The following is a 24,457-nucleotide window of genomic DNA, read 5'->3' as shown; positions in this document are numbered from 1 at the left end:
AGAGCAAGAAGCGCAGCCCCTGCCAAGTGTTCGACGGAAAACCCTAGCCAACACCGAGCAATCTCCCCTAGCCGTAATCTCCAGCTTACATCCAGCTGAAAGGAAGCGCAATCTCCCCTCGCCGGCTCCAAGAACTCGACTCCCATAGAAATAAGAAGCTATGTCGGAGCAACCAACGAGACACGACTCGCTAGTCCCAGCCCTGAGCGCACCCAAGGGCTAAAAAAGAACAAACGATGTGCCCAAAACGACAGCCACACCATCCCAAGGAAACCCCCAGCAAGCCACCAAAGAACCAGCCCACCAGGTGTTTGAAAAAAAGACCAAGAAGAAGACAGCCGAAAAAGGCAGAGAATTAGTCAACCCTCCTAAGATGGCTGTGAGTAGAGATATCCAAACGAACCGCATCCTTGATAGCATCGATTTCAGTTGGCCACCAACCCTCCGGCATCGTATAATTAGCAAGAATATCTGCTACTTTATTTTCTTCCCTATAGATATAGGTAGCATGCACATGGAAATGTTTGAGCAACCCCAAAACCCGAGTCCATAAAGCGGCAAAGCGCCAAGGAACAGCCGAAGAGCCAGAGTGTAAAAGATTAACAATGTACGTGGAGTCCGACTCAATCCACAAGAAATGCCAGCCTCCAGTGTGAGCAATTTGAATGGCGATAATCAAAGCTAGCAATTCCACCTCGAACGTGAATCCAAGCCCCCCCATAACATGAAAACAGCCTCTTACATGACAGTGGTTGTCACGAAACACACCCCCCGCGACTATTTGGCCGAGGGCCCCTAAAGACGATCCATCTGTGTTAACCTTCATCCATTGATTAGCCGGGGGCCACCAATACACATTCACAAAGTCCGGATGAGGGGCAGCACGCAGTTTGGCACCAATATTACGAAGGATCGAAAGGTCAGAGCAAGTATTACTCATGGTGCCAAGCCGCTTGAAGTTATTTTCCATCTCCAGGAAAGACGCCTTAACAAACGGAAGAAGACCCTTGGGATTGAAAGGTTTATCCTCAAAAATACAATTGTTCCATTGTGTCCAAATCACCCATAGTAAAGTGGTGAGACCAGCCTTCCAAAAGCAAGCAATCTGCGTGCTCCATTTTTTATTCCAAGCAAAAACCAAAAGATTATGAACATCCGGGTGTTCCATAACCGTAGAAAGATCAAACCAATCAAGAAAAGCTCTCCAAACCGGCTGAATCTTCCCACAAGAGCAAAATAAATGGTCCATCGTCTTATCCACACTCAAGGAGAAGATGCAATGATTAGGCATGATGAGCCCATGTCTAATCAGCCTATCAAACATCGGCATACTGTCATGAAGAATTTGCCAGCAAACGAGCGACCGACGTCCCTAAACTCACTCAATAATTGGGTTGCTCTCTTCTTTGGACTCTTATTTAAATCTCTTTTGGTTTCTCTCCTTTCGTCTCTCATCGTCGGCGCATCTCTATCTCACTGCCTCTCTTTAGATCATTCTCCCGCGGTCCCTCTCAAGACAACAACTCGCCCCTTCCTTCGCCTCAGTTCCACCTTCGCCAGTGGCAGGGCTTCAACGCTCCATGACAACTCCATTAACGGCACAAACAGTGCACGACAACACGATGGCCGCACACCAACAACAAAATCCCTTCGGCGAAGTGCGGCGTCTCCACCTTTGCCAATCACTTATGACTGTGATTTCTGATTATTAGGTCTAATTGATAAGTTATTTTGTTGCTTTGTTGAAGTTGTACTTAACTTAAATCCATTGATGTAGCTGGCTGAAATTACTATTAATGTTAACGTTGTTTCAGATTTTATGTTTAAGAAAATAATTTTAACCCAATTGATGTTTGATGAGGAGTAATATGTGCAGAGCAGAGGAATGATCTTTATCAGAGGAGCGGACCACGCCAGAGGAACGGATGTCGTCAGATAAAGGGTCCTCACCAGAGAAATGGCCTTCGTCAGAGGAATAGCTTTTGCCAGAAGAATGGCCCTCGCCAGAGAAGTCGCCAAAGAGCGGAGGAATCACCCGCCCGGAGGCAAATTTACTATTATGCCCCCGACCACGCGAGGAGCATGTTTTAGCGGCGAAATTACTATTTTACCCCTAACATGTAATCTATAAATACCCATGCACACGCACTCTGTAATACAGGCTCTCTCTATTTTCAATAATATTGCAACTTATTCTTGTGCTCTCGGCAATTCAACTACTCTCTTTTACTTTTCTCGATCCAACACTAGGTATAACTTATAATTCAACGACAATTCACCGATTAATTCCCCACCTGTTCATTTATAATTCACCAATGTTGATGTTGTTTTACATTTACAGATTTTATTTCTAAACTAGCATGAGCTCCCGTGCGATGCACGGACCACAATATATTTTATTATTTTTAAAATTTTAAATTATTAAAAATATCAAAATATTATTATTTATGAGTTCGATTAATTGGTAACAAAAAGTTATGTTAATTTAAATATTAGCATTTGATTTAAAATAGTGTATAATAACAATATTATTAACTTAATAAGTACAATATTAAATTTAATAATAATAATAATAATAATAATATAATTTATAGATAGTAAAACAAATAATTTAAGTCAATCTCATTTTGAGAGAATTTATAGAAAATAACTTACTTTGGCATTATGTTTTGAATCCATATCAAACAATCCTCTCAAATTAGGGAAATTATTAATACAAAAAATTAGCCAGAACATGATTTTATGAATGGGAGAAATATTTTGCTTTCTTAAACACAATAAGGAGTACTATAGTAAATTATAAATATTGTACAAATCTAGAGAAGCATGTTGAATTGCTTGTAACTCGAATAACAACCATTTTCATATAACATTAAAAAAAATTGTTACTATTCTTCTTCAAAGATTGCAGTGCCCCAATCCCTTCAAGGCGTCTTATGGATTTTCAGTGACAGTCACTAAAGAGTAGAGCTCCTCCTTGACATCCTCATCACCATTCCTTTTTTTCGTAATTTGAACACTAATCCTTCTCGAAGCACTGTGCATACCATGGCTTCAAATATGCTTGTTCACGTTGACATAAACTCTTACATCTGTACTTCCCATGGCTTTCTGGGCAAACTTTCAAATTTACTTTATAGCATTTGGAGCTTTATTCTTGAAGATGTTGCACCATATACATAACCATGCTAATTATAATGTTCGTATACAATAGTACAGACAACTAAAAAAATATATATACAATCACCAAAGACAAAATCTGAACCTCCATACAAACACATATTCACCCCAAATCACAACCCTTTTTTTGACTCAACAACCCAACAACAACATCAAGTAAAACTCATTTATATTGACTGTCAAAATTTCATAGCGAAAGCAAGGCATCCAAATTTCATAGTCATTTTAATGAAAAATGGCAAAAAAAAAAAATGTCTGATTGAGTTGTTCAACATAATGAAATCAAGAATCAATATAATTTAGAGCACTACAGCATAAAGAAGTCACACTCAAAAGCATACTGAATTTAGTTAAATATCGATAGTAAAGCAAATAGAAAAAATACACAAAAAAATAATTGTCACGATATTGGGGTTAAGATCCCAAGCATGAGCACCTTAATAATTAGATACCTTGATTGGTAGGTATGCTATTGCACACATCATCAGCATTTGATCAAATACAAAAACCTAAGAGCAACTCCAATGGCGGTGTGATAAAGGGGGTTCGAACCGGGTGATGCGTCGCACCGCGCGCTGGAAAGCCGCGGCGGTGCGACACGGGTGTGATCTCTCATCTCCGAGCTTTGGCCGAAATTTAATACACGCGCACTATATAAAAAAAAATTCAAAATTCGGCAGATTTGAAGTGGATGACCGTTGCTATGTTTGTTTGTTTGTTTTTTTTTTTTTTTTTGCACAATACCGTTGCAAATGCAACGACTAGTATAGGGATTTTTTTTCCCTATCATCTATATATAATTCCTTTCATTTACTCTCAAATCATTCTAAAAAAAATTCTCTCTATCAAAAACTTCTCTATCAATATCTCTCTACACAAAATGTCTTCACAATCATCTTCGTCATCAAGTGTCGGCGACGAGGAACGTGCTCAACAATTCGACCAACTCCTTCAACAATTTTACCAAGTTGTTGAAACTATTGCTAAACCGGAGTCAGAGTACTCCTGCCCTCGAAGAAGGCTGACAAAGAAGGCGTACATTCGTCGGGACCGCGAAGCCGGAGCACAACGGTTGTATGAGGATTATTTTGCAGACAATCCGGTCTACACTGACTCTATTTTTCGGCACCGATTTCATATGCGACGTCCACTGTTTTGCGCATCATCAACGCGGTGCAGTCCGATCCGTACTTCCAAGTTCCAACAACGTGCATATGCACTTGGGAGACCCGGCTTCACACCGTTGCAGAAATGCACAGTTGCTATTTGTATGCTAGCAAGTGGAGGTGCAGCTAACCAGTATGATGAGTATCTACAAATTGCATAGTCTATTTCGTTGGAGTGCTTGCGCAGATTCTATTGAGTGGTCATCCAACTCTTCGACACGGAATACTTGAGGAGACCGACCTCTGCCGACTGCCAAAGGCTCATAGCTAGAGCTGGCAATACGGGCAGCCCGGCTCGGCCCAACGGGCTTTTGAGATTTATCGAGTCGGGCCGAAATCGACTAGGCTGCCAATATTTAGGCCCAGTCCAGCCTCGATCGGGCCACCGGGCGGTAGGGCCAAACCCGCCCAATGATTTTTTTTCACTAAATCCTTTTTTTTTACAAAAAAATAAATAAACTAAAATAAATCCAAATAATAATTATAGACAAAATAGAAATATAAAATCCTACTAGTCTACTACAATCGACAATTCAACATGAATAGATTTAATTCAAATAGTATGACAAATAAATGGAAACTAAAAAATTATACTCCAAGTCCAAACAACAAAATATTCAAATAATACTTCAAGTCCAAACAACAACTCCAAGCCCTAATAGAAAAATAATAACAATATCATCAATTCACGATCAACTATTAGATCCAACATCTACTCGACAATCATCATCAACCAATGGATTCAACATCTACAACATTCAAATCTTCCTTGGATGTAGTTGTTTCTTTATCTTCTTTCTCATTTGTATTACAAGATAGAAAAAAGAAGAATACAAACATTAATAACTTAGTGAAAAACTACAAGTAAAATAATAGAAATGTTGAATATCATTACCATGATCATCACCAACAGAAACATTAAAGTCGTGCAACCAATTTCGAGTACAAATGAGTGCTTGCACATTTTCGGGAAGCAAACAATTCCTATAGTTGTGCAAGCTGCGACCACCAATGTTAAATGTTGATTCAGAAGCCACAGTTGTGATTGGAATACTTAAGATGTCAACAACCATCATTGCAAGTGTAGAAAATCGTTTAGCACTTAGTTGCCAATATTCAACGACATCTAAAATAGTCTTATATTCCAAATACAAATCAAGCTCAGATTCATTAGTAGAAACCGATTGTTGAAGAAACTCTTTATCATACTCCTAAAAAGAAATAACTACATAAAAAAAAACACCAAAATTAACTATAAAATATATAATAAAAATAAAACAAGTAGACTTACATCCATATCAGGAGCTACATCGATAGATGATGAAGTTGTGATTGGAGTCATACGTGAGTTTGAGGCTCCAACTCTTTCATATTCAGCAAAAAGCTTATACAATGAGTCCTTCACAACTTTTAACTTGGCTTCATAGTCATTGGGGTAAAACTTTTTGCACACTTAGAGCAAAAATGCCAACTTCCTCTTTGGATCAAGAACACATCCAAGTGCAAGAGTAGTAAAGTATGACTCTTAGTACTTAGCAAACTTAACTTTCATCTTTCTTGCCATTTCCTTGACCATCTCATCATTAGAACTTAAAAAATCATTCAAGTTCATCTATATTGTTGCAATTTGCTTGAAATACAAATTCGAGGTGGAATAGGATGATCCGGATATCAAGTTAGTGATAGTGTAAAATGGGGCTAATAATTACTAATTTTTTCACCTCATTCCCAGTCTTCATCACTTGGGCAAAAATTGAAGTTAGGATCATTATAACTCAAAGTAGTGAATGCCTTACGATATTTGATAGCACTTTCAAGCATCAAATACCTCGAATATCATCTAGTGCACACATCCAACCTTAAGAAACTCCCACCATCATCACTTAAGTGTACTTCTTCTACACATTTTTGAAAATCCCTCAACCTCCCATCCGATGCCTTCACATATTTCACATTATTTCTAATTCTTTTCAAAGCTTCATCCACAACCTTTAAACCTTCTTGAACAATTAAGTTCAAGATATGAGCACTACACCTCACATGAAAGAACTCACATCGACATAATAAGGCATCTTGCAAATTCAATCTATCTCTTAAAATTCTCACCATACTATCACAAGAACTTGCATTATCCAAAGTGAGTGAAAAAAATTTAGATTCTATCCCCCAATTTTTTAAGCACACTAAGAAGTTTAGAAGACAAAATCAAGCCCAGAATGTGATGCGTCAAGTTTACAAAATGAAAGTAATTTGTTATGCAACTTCCATTTTGAATTCATGAAATGTGCAGTCACAGTCATATATGAGCGTATAGTCACAGCAGTCCAACAATCAGATGTCAAGCAAATGCGTCCATGATAAGAAGCTAATAAACTCTTTAACTTTTGCTTTTCAAATTGATACACTATCAAACAATCACTTTTGGCTGTATTTCTACAGATAGGCTTGAAATCAGGATTGATAATCTTATTCACCTCATTAACCCCTTCATATTCAGCATTATTGAATGGAAGATCATGCTTAACAATAGTTTTAGCCAATGCCATCTCGATATGCCTTACTATCAAATTTCCATTCCTTCAATAATGTGGCTTGTTTGTCCAACAAAGCACTCACATCATGAAATTGGGGGAGTTTAAAAACATTTTTCAGCATGGCGTCTTAGATTAGTAGTTCCAGACTCAACCTTACAAGTAAATTGTTTTTAACAATATTTGCATCTACATTTTTCCACCCTATTTACTTTGCCAACCTTATCAAAGAAGTTCCACACTTTAGACTTAGACCTTTTACACTCCTTCTCAACAGCAGAATCATCCTCCTACCACTTTTACCTTTACCCTCAGACTTATCAAGTGTACCTGGAGAGCTCATAGAAGTCGGAACATTAGCCGATTCCACCACTTGCACATCATCCATATCATCCGTGGTTTGAGTTAAATCTGTTCATTGAAAATTAAAAAGTATATTAATATACTTTTCACACGAACATAGCAATATGGAATAAAATATTCCAGTCGCCCAGATAAGCAAAACATTAACTTATTTTCAAAAAAATAAAAATTCATGCTTTATTTCGATTTAAGACTTAAGAGACAGCAGGATGTTTTCTCTTTTATGTATACAAAAATCAAGTTCATGTATATATGAGTATCAGAGCATATAACTATATATTGATTTGCATATCAAACTGAATCTAACGACACTTTGCATATCAAACTGAATGTTCCCATCTTCTCACATATTATGGTATTCACTCTTTCAATTTTTTATTTTTTTTATTTTTGCAAATAGAAACATGCGACTAATGCCAATGGAGTCATGGTTCATGTATATATTAATATGAGTATATAACTATATGAACAAAATCCCCCTAATGCAAATAGAAACGTATGAACGTAAATACAGAATCCCCCTACGGCCCTACCGAGACCAGAGCAGGGCCTCCTGGCGCGGCCTCACACGTCAAACGTCGTCGGCTCGCCGCTAGTCCTCTCGCACCTCTCTCCCCCCTACGGTTACGGCCCTACCCAAACCACCAAACTCGAAAAAACATAGGAACAAAACAGAACATACTTTTTTCATTCGACATTGAGGCTTAGGTTTCATCAGCGGCACCGCGACGGCTCTGATGATCGGTGACAGGGTGGTGTAGCGGCGCAAGGTGGTGAGAATTTTAGGGTTTCAAGTGAATCACATTCACGTCTTTGACAGAAGAGGGCAACAAATAAAATTAAAAATAGAATACTTAATCAAAATTAAATTAATAAAAATAAATTTTAAAAAATCAACCGGGCGGGCTTTTTAGCCCAAAAACCCCGGGCTTTTTAGCCTCAGGGCCTGATAAGCTCGGCATGCTGATTGGGCGGCCTTTTTAGGCCTGGGTTTTTTTGGGCCTACATTTTGTACAGTCCAGCCCAGCCCTAAACACGGGCAGGCCGGGCTCGTTTTGTCAACTCTACTCATAGCAATGCACGAGGAGAAACACGGCTTCCCGGGAATGCTAGGGAGTCTTGATTGCATGCACTGGGCATGGAAGAATTCTCCAACGGCATGGCAAGGAGCATATACTCGAGGTGATCAGGGGGAACCGACAATAATCCTCGAAGTCGTCGCATCCCAAGATCTATGGATCTGGCACGCTTTCTTTGGGACTCTTGGTGCAAACAACAACCTCAATGTACTCAACTCTTCGACGCTGTTTAACGATCAACTCGAAGGAAGGGCTCCACCGGTCATGTTTCAAGTCAACAACTTTTACTATCAGAAGGGGTACTACTTGACTGACTGCATCTACCCCAATTGGTCTGTTTTCGTGAAGAGTCCTACACATCCGACAGAAGCGAAAAGCAAGAGATTCAAGGTGATGCAGGAAGCGGCTAGCAAGGATATCGAACGAGCTTTCAGCGTTCTTCAAGCTCAGTGGGAAATCATCAAAGGACCAGCGCGTCTTTGGAGCAAGGCGTAGTTGAGCGATATCATGTTCACGTGCATCATTTTTGCACAATATGATCGTCCAAGACGAAGGCGAGCAGGCTATAGAATGGGCAGAAGAGGGCAATGACGAAGCTTCAAGTAGCTCTACCGCAGCTCATCCTCGCACGGGTGCTCCGCTGGAGTTTCGCGCATATGTGGCACGACAAGCATCTATGCGAGACGTGGATATGCATGCTCGCCTCACTTGGGATTTGAATAAGCACATTTGGTCTCGCTAATTGAGCCTTAGAAAATTATTGTAATTTTTTTTATTGTATTTTAATTAAGTCTTGAATTTTATTTTAATTATTGTAATGTTTAATTTAATTTCAATGGAAATTAAACATTTTAGCATAAAAGTGTTGAAATTGGAATTTTGGTGAAAATGAGGATTTTAGCACCAAAAAAAGAACTATGCGTTGGAGGGGGAAGGGTGTTTAAGGCGGGGACCACCATTATAGCACCAATTTAAGCACCTCCCATTGGAGATGCTCTAATACAAGGCAATCACCCATGAACCCAAAAAAAATGAAAACTTGCAATTTCTCAAGGACTTCATTGAAGACACATATTGCATTACACATTAATTGAACGAAGCGCAAATACTCAGCAAAAATCTCAAATCTCACAAAATTTCCGACGAGATTGGTTCAGAGCCTGACGCTTCACAATTATATTACATGTCGGAAAAAAAACAGCGTAACCTATTAATCTTACAAAAGTAATATCAAATGAAAACAAAACTTAAAAGAAGTCTAAAGCGTATAATACAGAGAGAGAGTACCATCCATATAGGCGCTTGTGAAGGTTGATGGTGTACTCCCTAAAGACAACCTCCTCCTTCCTGACCTTGCTACCCTTCTCCACCATTTTTGTCTTTGGCTGCTGCTCCTAAACCTCACTGCATTTTTTTCCGGCATGCTTGTAGTTATAAAGTCTCTTAAAGCTAGTAATTAAAACGATTTAAAAGAAAAAAAAATGTTAAGTCCTAGAAATTCGAATTTGAAATTAAACTTCACAAAAGGGTGCCATACATGGATGAATTGAATTTTCTTCGTGGCATTCTGAAAATAAAAATACTAACTAGACCTTTCAACCATATAGAAAGCAATGAACCAAGGTAAAGAACAATATACATTAGACTGAATATCCTAATGCAATCATATAATGTTTTGTATGATTGCATTAGAACAACTTTTTCTCTTGTCAATATTTACCTTTTTTTTTTTTGCAACACCAACAAAAAATATTTGAAACTTTTACTTCAGATGGATGGAGAAAGAGGGAGAGAGTTCCATTGAATTTTTGAATCAATTGCTCAGTAGTCGTCTTCTTCATCCCTATTGAATTCGACGAAACAACCATCATCTCTGAAATCACATTTTTGCTGCAAAATCATTCAAATATATTTGGTTTGAGCCCTATAGAGAAAGAGGAAATCACGTGTCACAGCCCGCAACCCTTAATGACAATTTAGCCGGGGTTATGACTTGGGGTGAACAATAAGAAATGGAAATGGACAATTACTTAACATTAAGGTATATGAGAATGTCACTCATAGATAAGATGCTAGGATCATATATGATCATTTGGATACTTATAAAACATACACATGAAGGAGAACTGATTAAGGTGGGTTACCCAATAACACGTGTCACAACTTCATAACATAGAGTTATTCTAATCAAAGTGGTTTGCAGCGGAAAAACGTGTGAGATATACATATGAAGATGTATACTCAAGGTTACATTTCTTGAAATGTCAAAGGAACACCCGCTCAACATCATTCCATTCCATCATCTGCTCAACCTGCATATTTAGAAATACATGCAGGGCTGAGTATAAAAATACTCAGTGGGCACATATGCCTACTATGAAATATAACATGCTTCGTAAAGATTTAAATTGTCATGCCATCATAAGCAGTACAGCAAGGGGTTTTTCGCTAAAAAGGCCCAAGCTTACTAAATTCAGTTGTGATTCTTAAAGTTCGACTGCAGTCTAAGTTCTCTTGTAATCTATCATATCTGGAACTGTGTGCCGGAGAGGTGGCCACCTCTCACGGTCACTTGACCGGCCAACCCGCTAGATGACTCACGGTCACTGGTGTACACTAGCCCTGGCAGGATAGCTATCAACTGCTCAAGACCCGAATTCGATTGCATCATTGGCAAAGCCAAAGCAGATAGATATCATACTAAAATTTAAACATTTTATGACAAGACAATACTTGAAATAACTTTAACTCAAAGATTTTGTCATGAAATAACTTGCTTGAACGTAACATTTAAACTCATTTGATATATATATGAAACTGAAATTAACAGTTAGATCATCTCATGCATTCATTCGTATAAGAGGCCTACGACACGCAGGGGATCTCTATATACGTATAGTAAAAGTAATGCCCACCTGATTGCAGTGTTTTGCTACTTAAGACAATGATTCTCTTTCCTTAGCGCGATAGGTTACTCAGACGCTTTTGTTTATTTGAACCTTTAATAACACGAAAACATGTGTTCGAGTGAATAATAGAAAAGATAACAACAAATGCAGTGAATCACTATTCACTCATTTCTCTAACTACCCATATTTCCTTAAACGACTATATCTAACTCATATACAATCGTTCTTCCTTTATCAAAATACTTCATGTACCTTTGAGGATGTAGGAAATTCCATTTTATATTATTCATTTATTTATCTATTATAAATAAAGAATAATTCTATAAACATAAAACGTTTTCCTTTTCCCCATTTAATAATGTCAATCACCAATATATATATATATATATATATATATATATATATATACACATCAATAGCTCATTTATAAACTAAAAGTGATATTTTATCAACAATAAAACTTTAAAATCCTTAATAGGAATTATTTTGAATCATTTCCATCTCAACAAAACTGTATAGATTCAACTTCAACTAATAAACTGCTTTTACTCCGAACTCGTATGGAGTCGAATTTTATATCAATAGAAACCTCTTTGAGTCTAGTTTAATTGAAAAAACAGTATGTTGAAAAACTCCAAGTAGTTTAAGAGATATAGCGATTTTCCCATCGCCTACCAGATTCAGCAGTTTCTGCCAACTGAAAGTCCAGATTTTTGAAAAATAGCAAACGTTACCTGAATGAGCTCAAATTTTATATGTAGATAGCTAACACATATATCTTCATAGAATAAAAATTTGAGAGCTAAATATCAACATATGGTTACTGAAATAATTAACCTAATCATCTGCCTCACGACAGTTTTAGCAGATACGGCAGTAGACTTCTCGAATTTTAAAAGGGTAGTAAACGAAGTTCAAATGATATGAAACTTTGTACGAATATTTACCACACTCCCATCTATACCCCAGAAATTTCCCATAATATAATAGAAACGGGAATGCATTGAAATAAGGGCGTCAACTTACCCTTGTCCAAGTGAGCACTAATGGAAGTTGTTCGCCGGGGGTTTTTCTGGTCGTCGTTCCGCGATGGAGTTTAGCCGCGAAGGTCTACGACTTAGTTTTCCTCGTGCGAGATAGATCAGGCTACACAACGGTGGTTTCTTGATCCTTTTTCGTCGTAAGGATAGTGAGAAACGAAGGCCGTAAGTTGGCCGGTGGCTAAGTCGGGAATTCGACGTTGGCCTCCGAAGGATATTGTGGCCTTTGGTCGGGAAAATATAGAGAAGGTTTCGGCCTTTCGATTGTTGGGTTTGGTAGCCTGAAGATGGAGGAACGAGTACACGTTCTCGGTTCAGAGCCTAGTGACCGGTCGGCGAATAAACGGTCCGGCGAAGGGAGCTCACTTGAGCTCTTGCAATGAAGAAATTAAGGTTTTCACTACAATGGAGTATTGCTTTTGCGGGAGTGATGAGTACTGAAATGATAATTGAAGTTTATTGATTTGAAGCTGAATCAATCGAGTGAATTTATAGATGAATTTATGCGACAATTGGAGTAATGATAATGGAATTTTTGGCGTAGGGAGTTGCAACTTTTGAAGATTTGCATGCTGCAATTGTTGAGATTTGCATCCTTTGACAATTGTGATCTTGTCGTGAATTTCTTTCTTGGCGTGCTGAAGCTTTTCTCCTGCCATCTTTGAATATCTTCTCCTGAAATTGGGGCTTTTGGGGTGTGATGGATTTCAACAGCTTTTGAAAACTATGGATTGATCTCCTACAGGAAACTTTGGGGTGTGATGGAGTTCAGATATGCTACAGGAAGAAATCTGCAATCTTTAGAAAAACTTCTGCAGTAATGGTGTATTGGAGGGGAAGGTGGAATAGTATAGGGAATAGTGTAGGGAATAGTGTAGGAAATAGTGTAGGAATTGATGTGTTGGATGAAAAAATCGAGACATACGTGTAGTGCCGTGATCTAGTTTCTCCTAGTTCCTGTAATAATTCTCCAATTCTCGTTTAATAAATACTCCTCGTATTTATATAAATTAAATCCTCAATCTTGAGATTTAATACGTGAAAGTCGGAATTAATTCGCGACTTCATACCTTAACACATATAACGCGAAATAATAAAATTATTATGCATATGATCTCAAGTTATAATTCTAGCAATTTGATTTAAATAACACGATTTATAAAATCGGTTATAAATCTAAATTTTCTAATAATATTGATTAAATCAATAAACTGGTAAAACAAAGTCTCAAACGTATAGTTAAACCAATAAATTTAATTATTGGTTTCATTCATGACTGAATATTAAATCGCAGCTCTGTATCTCTTATACAGACTTTTGCTGAAATAATATTATCTGAACAAAATAATCACCATAAATAATTAAAAGAATTTTATAACTAATGCACATATTTAATCTAATATGTATTTAAAAGAGCGGGGCATTACATCACGGGAGAAAATAGAAGCAGATGACCGCATCTTCGTTTCTGATTTACCGTCAAGGTACCCATGACAAGTAACGGCAGTGAGCGAAGAGGTGGAACGTGGCAGAGTGTGTCGCTCATTGAAAAAGTGAGAAGCTGCTGCGTTTGAGAGAGAGAGAGAGAGAGAGTTGCTGTTATGAAAAATTAGTACTAACGTAATGGGTCGGTATCTTTTCTTTACAGAAACAATGGATGAATTGAATTTTAAGAGAAATAGAAAGTGGCTTATTATAACTAACCATAAATCCAAAGGTTCGATTCACTCATATCCATCGCGAGGAAAATCGTCTTGCAAATTTTATGGCTAGGCAAGGGCATCGGGCCCAAGCACTGACTATTTTTGATTCAGAGTCTGCTCCTCGTTATTTTCTTGCTCTGGTTAGGATGGATCAGCTCGGTTATCCTAATTTCAGATTTAGATATCATGTTGATAGCTAGTTTTATTATGTTTTACTTCCGTTTGATTTTGTCTCCTTTGTCTTCGGGATGTAGTCACTTTTGAACCACATCTCTGTATAGTCATGTTTTGTATGGTTCTTGTTTCTTCCTTTGGTCTCTATTGGACGTTGTCACTTTTGGGCAATGTTATGTATGGGATATTGGTTGATGATTATCTACAGGTTGGGGTCTACCTAATCCCTCACCCTGAGGGTGTTTTGTTAAAAAAAAAACTAAAAAACTAACCATAAAATCCATTATTACCTCAAATAATAGAAGTCACCCACGTTTCTTTAAATTGTATAAAGAAATAGCGATAAAATATTATCGTTAAATTGTTGTTTTATAATATATATAGATATAGATATAGATAGATTTGGATTGAATAATTTAAAGTGGAATAACTCAAAATAAAAATTGAGTGATTTAAATTGGGGTTGAATAATTTAAAGTGGAATAACTCAAAATAAAAATTGAGTCATTTAAATTGGGGTTGAATAATTTAAAGTGGAATAACTCAAAATAAAAATTAAGTCATTTAAATTGGGACGAGGGAGTACAATCTATCTACTATTATATTAAAGCTGAAGTTTGGCATGTTTTTTTTCCCGCCACTTGCAGCATTCTATTGTACAGTGGTTAAAATTACTGTTGATTGTCTTTTGGGCTTTGCACATATCCGCTAGACTTTGGAGCCCAAATTCAAATTCAATTTTTTTTGGACCTCAAATTGGTTGCTGATCAGTGTTAGTTCCTTTCTATAAATAGGGCCTCAGATTATTTTAGACCGCAAATTTCTCTCTCTAATCTTTGTTTTTCTTTTGCTTTGTTATGCTATTTTATTTTTCCTATTTTTATGTGGTATTTTCCTTTTTATTTTGTTTAGCCTTTAGCTGTTTATTATTAGTCCAAAAATGTCCATAATATTTCTAAATTTTTCGCAGCAGGTAAAGTTTTCGGAGCAGATCAAGACTGAACCTTTCAACAGAAGCATGGAAGTATTACCATTCAAATCTGCAAAATCCACACAAAAAATGGTTTTAGTGTATATTGAAGATTTACAGCAAATTGGCATAGAAATATGATACCATTAGCTATCTCATTTGTGCAGATTGCAAAAATCATTTTACAATAAATGAAGCTTGAGCTACAAGTTCAACATCTGTATCGCTATGGTTTGTAAGATCAAAACAGTGAAGTGTTGAATTGCAAAAATCATTTTCATATTGAACTAACAAAAGCATTGTAAGAATAGTCCAAGCTTGCTATTTTTTGTTAATTTTTTTGTTACTTTATATATTGCTCACAAAACTTATCTTGATATTAGCTAAAATATTTAAATTTCTCATTAATTTCGTTTTCAAAGGCAGCCACTCTCAAAGGCGGAAAAGGGGAACTAACCGTCGCTGGTGGTTGGAGCATGCGCAGGGGCGAAAGTGCAGTGGCCTTGGCCTTGAACAGCAGGCATGAAGATTTCGAAAACAAGGGCAAATGCAGCAAAAATGTATTTGTAGATATCCAGAGATCTACCATAATGAAAATATATAAAACAAGACAATACAGATATCTAAAAAAAGACAAGTACCACCCTACAAGGATATCAAAGTAGAAAAACAAGACAACAGAGATCTAAAAAAACGACAAGTACCAGTTTCATATGTAAATATTCAGAGATCTACCAAAATGAAAATCTGAAAAAAGAGAAACTAATAATGCGAAAAAAATAAAGATGTCGTATAGGAAAAAAGAAAAGAAAAGAAAAGTGAAGCACTATCATTAGAAAAACACTAAAGTCCCTCTCAAACCCAAGATCTTGATCTACGGTCATGATCAAACTCTTTTGGCTATCGTTTAAATGAAAAAAAAATACATTCAACAAGAAAAATTAAACATGGAGATCGCTAGAATTAAAGATGCAGACGAGGAAGGAGGCCAGGATCTGGAGGCTAGGGCTTGGGCGACGCCGTAGTTTGAAACCCGGATGGCGGCGGCTGGATACGGGCTGTCCAGTGGGAGGCAGCGGCCGATTTATCGTCGTCGAGAATAGACACTGCGTGGAGCGTCGGCTAGATGTGAGGGTGGAGTTGGTGGTTTAGGTATCTAAGGCTTTTGGACGGCGGCTTTGCCGTGATATGGTTGCAAGTTTTTCGCCAGCAGAGGATGAGGCAGAGGGAGAGATAGGCAGAAAGCGAGAGAAGACGATAGAGGGCAGGGTTGAGCTTCTCGCCGGCAGCGGCGAAAGGTGGAAGAAAGTCGGCAGAGGAAGAGAGAAGACGAGGCAGAGCACAGCTGAATAAGAAGAAATGAAAAGTGAAGAAGCGGCGCTGAACCCTAAAATTAGAGGTGATGAGTATTTAAGCTGTATTTTAGGGATGAAAAGTGTTGATGGGCTGTAATTATTTAATTGGGCTGAATTTATTGTACTGTATTTAATTGGAATGTATTGGGCTGTATTTATTTAATTGTTCTATTATTAATTCTCCTTTAAGAAAATAAACCATTATAATATATATATATATATATACATAATATATATATATATATACGAATTAAATATTTTTACTTAATATTTGTTTAAGTAAAATATTAAGTATTTTACTTATTAATTAAGTAAAATATTATTTATTTGTTTACTTAATATTATTTACTTAATGTTTGTTTAAGTAGTAAAATATTAAGTATTTGTTTAAGATGTAATTTAAAAAAATATAAAGATAATTGAAAAAATATGAAATTTGTGTAATAAGGAATATAGGGAGTATTTTTGAAATGATGGATTATAATTGCAAATAAGAATATGTGCGTTGAGAAAATAGTTTTTTTAGTGGGTTTTGAGAAAATAGTAATTTAAATCAAAATTCATTTAGTTAGTCCATATGTGAATTATTTTTGTACAAGATATCTAATGTTTCATCTTCACTTACTAAAAAAAAAAAATTACAAAGATATAAACCGTAGAAATAACAAATAAAATGATTTGATTCAAAAGAGTAAGCTATAAATTTGAATTAATTTAAAAGGCTGCGTACTTTTTTATAATTTTAGGGCTTAATCATTTATTAGTTAAAAAGGATTGGATTCCAATTTTAGAATTAAACAAACAATTCATGAGTAAACTAAATAATTTAATGAAAAAAATAATTCATGGATCCAAATATTTAGAGCAACATTAGAGATGAATGAGTATAGAAAATTTAAGGTGTTTAATAATATAGTGGGTGTCGTTGCAGAAAAATATGGTTTTCTTCTAAAACTGAAGAGTTTTTTATTTGTTGTGTATAACTATTATACCATAATTCCTGTTAAGCCTCCATCACCATGCGAACAGCGACTTCAGGCATCACCTTGATTTGACCCGTCGTTGCCTTGCCCCGCTCCATCCAATTAATTTATATAACATAAATCACACTTAAAGTGACAAAAACTAATACTTTCATCGACAACAAATTATATTTTTATCCCTTACATTATTAGTTAAAAAATAATTTATTATTGTATAATCAGTGGCGGACCCAGACTTTTTACTTAGTGGGGTCCAACTTATCATAAAATTACAGTTCATATGAAGATTTTTTAAATTAAAGTATAGATAAATAATGATGTAACATAATTATATTATCATCATTAAAATTACACCACAACATTATTTAAAAAGTAGTTTCACGATTACGTCATAACATTTATCTCATCTTCATTAATAATCAAGATATTTGGGTGAGTAATGACACTATTTAAGCATTTGGGTCATGAAATATTAAAAAATTACAAAATGACCACATTAATAGTGATGATCATTTTCATCATTTCTCAATTCGTCAGTTTATAGAGGACTCTTATTCAGGTATATTCTTACTGAAAGTAAGTTGATTATATTTTCTGCTTATATTCAGATAAAATATGCTGTCGGATTTGACTTGAGCGTTTTCTTCTTATGCTTTTTTGATAATTCAACATCTTTCTTTTTTCTCTCTCTCTCTGTTTTTTTTCTTGTGTTAACAAGCTAAATTTTCTTCTCCAACAATCAATTTTTTATTCTTATTTTCACTAAGCTTCTGATACTATGTATTCTTTTCTATTTCTTTTGCTTCTTTTTCTTATTAATTTTTTATAGCTTGAAGGAAACAAAGTGGAAGAAGAAGGAATGAAAGAGTAGTGCGAAGAAGACAACAATAATGTGTATCACTGGAAAATAGTTAGAGAATCTACTATGTATGTTGTTTGTATTTGTCAATTTTAAAATGGTCTTTGTTATACCTATGCTGTGTGATTTTAGCTTCTCTCATGACTCTAAAAAATATCTCAAGTTTGGTGTTTCCTATATTTAGATCCTTAGCGTCATAAACTTCGAAAATTATGGGGAGTTTTGTGGTTGCCGAAGAACTTGGAAAATGTCATCATTAAGCCTTTTTTGTTAACAAATGTTTGGGGATCTCTGTAGCAAAGGGTGATTATTTAAGTACAATATGTATTGTCTAGGATGGAGGTTACAATTTTAGCAAAAAGTTGTTTCAGTGGGAGTTTTAATGACTGGAAACTATTATTAACTTTCTGAAAATCAGAAATATTGATCCACAATTACTATCTTTTAGGTTTAAAAGAAAATTTATCTAAAATTTAAATTGGTACTACCACAAACACCCAAGGTTAATATACATAAGATCCATCTAATATGTAGTTGACAAAAAATTGCATCAAAACAACCTTCATTTTATTGTATATATGTAAGAATTCTAAGAATGATAATTAGTGAGATTTTGTCCAAAATAATTAAAAAGAATATGTTTTATGACCTGTGGAAGTATATTTATAGAAAAATAAACTAAATTAACATATTAATATACTAAATATAACACATAATTAAGTTTGCAATATTTAATTTTATACTCCCTCCGTCCGCCAAGATTATGTAAAAATTACTATATTTGACGTTCGCCAAGATTATGTCACTTTCCTTTTATGGCAATGGTCCCACCATTTTCTTTAATATTTTATCCTTACTAACACTCTTTATTTATAAAAAACCCATTCAAAACTCAATCTCAACCACACATCTCATAAAGTGGTGGGACCCTTTATCCACTACATCAAAATCATCACCAATTTTATTAAATCTCGTGCTCAATCAAATTTACATAATTTTGGCGGACGGAGGGAGTACAACATTTGTAGTTGTACTACAAAAAAATAGAGTAGTACAATAATAAAATAAAAACTCTAATATTTCAAAAAATTAATTTTTTAAAAACGAACATTTACGAATGCTTTTAACTATATATATATATATATATATATATATATATAATTAAATAATACAAAAAGTACTAAATATAACACATAATATAGTTTGCAATATTTCTTCTTCTTTTTTCGACTCATCACTAGAGATCTTCACTAATGCTTTTAAAATGTTAACAAAACGTATATCTAACGAACAAGATGTATATACTGATGAAAAATAAAATTTAAAACGTGTGAGAGTCGGCTTTTTATCAAACACATGGCGTGCTGTTTCATTTTGGTTTAGATGTTCACCGGCGGTGAGGTTCGGTGGTTTGGTGGGCATTTTGCGGGTGGTGGTGACTGCAGTTGCTACTTTGGTTCGACTGCTGTTCTCTTGGTTGGTCAGGAGGTGGGCGAGTGTTTGGCTGTCCCCTCGGTTTTCTCGGCTGGGCAGGAGGCGGGTGTGGGTTTTTGGGGCGAGGCATGGCCTTTTTTCAAGTTTCGGGTGTGCTCGAGCCTGGGATCGTGCGGGTCGATCCCCGTTGGTTGCTCGGCGTTGGCTCATGCCTTCGGCCTTGAGTTTCTTAGCCACCAATTGGACTGTCATTGTAGAATTGGTGGTAGGTTCTTTAGCCCCTTTTTTCATGTTGATTTTTCTGGTTTTGTTGTGGGTGGCAATGGGTTCCGGATGCACTTAGGGGTGATGGTCAGGTTGGAGCTCCTGAAGATGCGTTTACCCATTGTCGTCCTGTGGTTTGCTGCTTTTCTTTAGCGTTTTTAGACGAATACTTTTTTTCCTTGCTTTTGGTTATATATATATATATATATATATATATATATATATATATATATATATATATATGCGCGCATTTTATTATTATTAGTATTAGTATTAGTAATATTATTATTATTATTTATTATATGCATGTGTACGTTCACGAAATTAAATATTTTCCCTTAATATTTGAATTTAATACTTTTGTTTTTCAGTTCCTACATTTTTTTTATTCTACATTTTCAGTTCAATATGAATACTTTGTATTTTTGTTGTACCACTTAAATACACTTACAAAATTATATATTACTATTATCATGTATTACAAATACATATGAATAAGTAGACCGTGCATCGCACCGGTAAAATACTAGTTTTTTAAAAAAAACCCATTCGTTCCTCACAATCGGCCAAAAGCAATTGAATTTTTTTAATCAAAAAAAGAAAAAAAATTCTATATCGAGAGGGTTCTATCAAGTATCAACCGTGAGCACCATAAAATGGCGGCACTAAGCTTGCGCCACCTCACCCCCAATTTATCATCCTCCCCCAAACCACTGTTCCACCCCTCACACTTGAGCAAACTCTCTATTCCGCGCAGAAATATTCGCTCATCCACTTCGATCATGGCTTCCGCTGCTAAAAAGGTACTAAATTATCGCCATTGCTCGATATTGATTGTCGATAAACTACTTTGAGATCAGATTGGGCTAAGTTTTTGCAATATTTAGGTTTTGGTTCCGGTGGCGAACGGCACGGAGCCGCTGGAGGCGGTAGTTACGATAGATGTGCTCCGCAGAGCCGGCGCCGATGTGATGGTTGCGTCCGTGGAGAAGCAGCTATGCATTGACGCTGCTCACGGGGTCAAAATTCTCGCCGATTCCCTTATTTCCGACTGCGAACGTTCTGATTTTGATCTTATCTCTCTTCCGGTAGGTGTTTATTTCTGTAATTGTTTCAGATTTTGGCGACGAGTTGTGGCAGTGTTTGTAGGATTACTAGTTTTCCGCTGAATTTTTTGGTTATGGTGGTGAACGTGTTGATGTTGCTGAGTAAAATGCTTTTACACTCCATCTCCTCGGTGCTGCGTGCTCTATTTTTTATGATGGATGAATTTTTGAGAGTGATAATTTTATGATTTTTTTTCATGGAGTATTAATAGGATACACAATACTAAGCTTCTAGTTTGGACATATTTTCAGTGAATCATTTTGTTTTGTGATTAGATTTTAATAGAACTGTCAAATAAATGTATATATATATATATATATATATATATATATATATATTTTATCTCTATTGTGCTATAAATTCAATCATTCATTGTGTTTTGTTAAGGGAGGAATGCCTGGTTCAACCACACTCAGGGACTGCAAAACATTGGAGAGCATTGTGAGAAAGCAGGTTGCAGAAGGCCGGCCGTATGCTGCAATATGTGCGGCTCCTGCTGTTGCACTCGGGTCATGGGGCCTGCTGAAGGGTTTGAAGGTGAGAACAGACACTGCTCTATGTATTCAAGTGCCATTTTACATTTACATATGTGGATTTAACAGCAGAAATTGTCTTGACAATGAAGTTTGAATGATGTGGCACGTGTTGATACTTTTTACAGGCAACTTGCTACCCATCTTTTATGGAGCAATTGTCGTCCTCTGCATCTGCTGTTGAATCTAGGGTGCAGAAGGATGGCAAAGTAGTGACGAGTCGTGGACCTGGTACAACAATGGAGTATGCTGTTTCCCTTGTTGAGATGTTGTATGGAAAAGAAAAGGCTGATGATGTTTCTGGTCCCATGGTATTTACGATATCAGCTGTCTTTTGCTTATCATGTAATATGGAAGATTTTTTAAAATTAAATAAGTATGTCACATCTGAATGCTATTTGAGCAATTACCTGGGTGGATGCAGATGAAAGCCGTCCAACTAAGGACTGCCCAGATTTAACATTTTAGGGTATTATACTTCAAAGTGGAAAATAAAGGAAAAGGAAAAAGGAATTTAACTACTAACTAACTTAAATAAAGAATGTCTAAAGTTTCTATGTTGAGTAGATTATTGCGTTGGATTATTGACCAATGGGGTATTGATGAATGAGAACGTTGACTGGATGAGAGATTCTTAGATTGAATGTTAGAGTTGTCGTACGGGTCATGGGTGTTTCCTCATGCTGGCCCTTGTGTGATGATCCATTGTTTTCTCTCTTTCACGCACACCAACTTTGGAGCTTGTCTTTTGGTCACTCTGAGAATAACCAAAAAAGTTTCCTTGCCCGCCACCACTGATTCCTGCTGTTCTGAGCCTTTTTTTGGAGCTCTCAGACCAGTCTTTGGCTATGTACCAAATCCATTTGTGCTGAGGGTTATTTAACCTAATGAATACGAGGAGAAGGTGGGGCCCTTTCTGAATTAAAGCTTGTTCTCCTTACCCCCTCCAACCCAACATGTCTAGCTCCGCCCCCGACTCAGCTTGCTACCATGCAACTAGTGCTTTACCAACCTATTTCTGTTTTACACGTTCATAACTGAGAAAAGTAATGACTTTTTATTATGCAGTGTGCTGATATGGATCTGCACACACCAACTTCTTTGCAGTTCTACTCCATATGTTTCTTTGCAATTTCTTATGCCTTGTCTTTGTATCCAGGTCTTGCGATCAAATCATGGGGATGAGTATTCTTTCGCCGAGCTAAATCCTATCCAATGGACGTGTGGTGATTCTCCTAAGGTTGATTACGAATGTCTTTCTTCTTGTTGATCTTCCGTAGGTTATAATGCCTATTGTTCTTGTGCTTGTGAGGAAGTTAATTAGAGATATCATGACCACTTGCAGAACATGTTTAATTGGGTCTGGTTTGTATATGTGTAGTTTAGAGTCTTGTGGGTTCGCGTGTCTTGTGAAGATTCCAGTTAGTATTTTACTACATTAACATGTGTCTCTTGTCAGTCACGAATGAGTGGACATATTAGACTGTTTGCTTCCTCCACTGCTATAAGAAGTAACGAACAATACATGGTCAGCCACTACCAATGTAATTTCCAACTTTGCCTGTTCCAGATTCTTGTGCCTATTGCTAATGGGAGCGAGGAGATGGAAGCTGTTATCATCATTGATGTACTCCGACGAGCAAAAGCTGAAGTGGTAGTGGCATCTGTCGGTGAGAAACTCGAAATTGTGGCTTCTAGGAACGTCAAACTAGTTGCTGATGTTCTCCTAGATGAAGTCATTGGCAATTCGTTTGACCTTATTGTCTTACCGGTAGGAGATTTGTCATCTGCTGTTGGTATCTGCTAATATGTAATAACATGTCACATCTGGTGCATAACATTCTGTACAACCAGGGTGGACTTGGTGGAGCTCAAGCCTTCACAGAGTCGGATAAGCTCGTAAATTTGCTGAAGAAACAAAGAGAATCAAATAAACTATACGGAGCAATATGTGCATCGCCAGCTTTGGTCCTCGAGCCCCATGGTTTAATCAAGGTTGAATTCAAAACTTTTAGATGATGAAACTGCACCACGGGCTTGCATTTTGGCAACAACATAAAGTTTACACAAATTGCATGCATTTTATTGCTTTTGTAATTAAAATTTTCATTTATATATTTACAATCAGTAGTTGAGAAACATTGTTGATTACTAGTTTCTAATTAGTTGAATTGATTTTGATCTCGATCTTTATCTTGCAGGGTAAAAAGGCTACTGCTTTTCCCGCCATGTGCAACAAATTGTCAGACCCGAGTGAAGCAGAAAACCGAGTGGTGGTGGATGGCAATCTTGTCACAAGTCGAGGACCCGGAACCACCATGGAGTTTGCATTGGTGATAGTTGAGAAGTTTTTTGGACGGGATAAAGCCCTTGAGCTTGCAAAGGCCATGGTTTTCGTGCATTAGTAGATATCTCGTCGAAATGATGTGCTGTGGTAAGTTTTACTTTAATCTTACTACTCAAATCCTACGAGGAGACGATGTTGTAATGGCTGCTGCTATCTTGTAATCTCCTCTGCAAGTCTCTTGTCTTGCTCAAGTGATTATCAATAAAATCTTCAACGAGGTTTCGAAATATGATTTAGGTAAGTATGAAATTTCAAGTTTTTGATGGGTCAGATTGAATCCTTATTCCTTCAAAATGGACTCTCAGCAAAAAAATCCGCATCATGTATTCATGTGGCGAAATTTGTTGCTGAGTTTACTAAGGGTGCATTTACTTTGGTTATTAAATTTTATGGATAAGAAAAAATATTATTTTTCTCACATTTTTTATCAAATGTTTATTAGGGTATATTTACTTTGATG

General features: G+C 36.4%; 1 protein-coding gene and 1 pseudogene across 1 annotated transcript; one reads left to right on the top strand and one right to left on the bottom strand.

The window, feature by feature from the left end:
• Nucleotides 1-2,898: 2,898 nt before the first annotated feature.
• Nucleotides 2,899-9,976, bottom strand: LOC131008325 (60S ribosomal protein L31-like; annotated as a pseudogene).
• Nucleotides 9,977-20,583: 10,607 nt separating this feature from the next.
• LOC131012063 (protein DJ-1 homolog B-like) lies at nt 20,584-24,219 on the top strand. The gene is made up of 8 exons (XM_057939970.1): nt 20,584-20,813; nt 20,898-21,098; nt 21,505-21,654; nt 21,779-21,961; nt 22,810-22,890; nt 23,221-23,421; nt 23,505-23,645; nt 23,852-24,219. The coding sequence occupies exons 1-8, from the start codon at nt 20,667-20,669 to the stop codon at nt 24,053-24,055; spliced, it is 1,308 nt and encodes a 435-aa protein (XP_057795953.1). The 5' UTR covers nt 20,584-20,666; the 3' UTR covers nt 24,056-24,219.
• Nucleotides 24,220-24,457: the final 238 nt, after the last annotated feature.

The sequence above is a fragment of the Salvia miltiorrhiza genome, chromosome 2 (assembly GCF_028751815.1).
Source record: "Salvia miltiorrhiza cultivar Shanhuang (shh) chromosome 2, IMPLAD_Smil_shh, whole genome shotgun sequence".
In the NCBI taxonomy this organism is placed as follows: domain Eukaryota; kingdom Viridiplantae; phylum Streptophyta; class Magnoliopsida; order Lamiales; family Lamiaceae; genus Salvia; species Salvia miltiorrhiza.
The sequence above is the reverse complement of the archived record's forward strand: the minus strand, read 5'-3'. Positions and strand labels throughout refer to the sequence as shown.

Excerpts from the sequence above, each read along its gene's own strand:
- LOC131012063 (XM_057939970.1), top strand. The coding sequence starts at position 20,667 with ATGGCGGCACTAAGCTTGCGCCACCTCACCCCCAATTTATCATCCTCC. Across the intron at positions 20,814-20,897 it reads TGGCTTCCGCTGCTAAAAAG|GTTTTGGTTCCGGTGGCGAA; the intron begins GTACTAAATTAT and ends TGCAATATTTAG. Across the intron at positions 21,962-22,809 it reads ATGATGTTTCTGGTCCCATG|GTCTTGCGATCAAATCATGG; the intron begins GTATTTACGATA and ends CTTTGTATCCAG.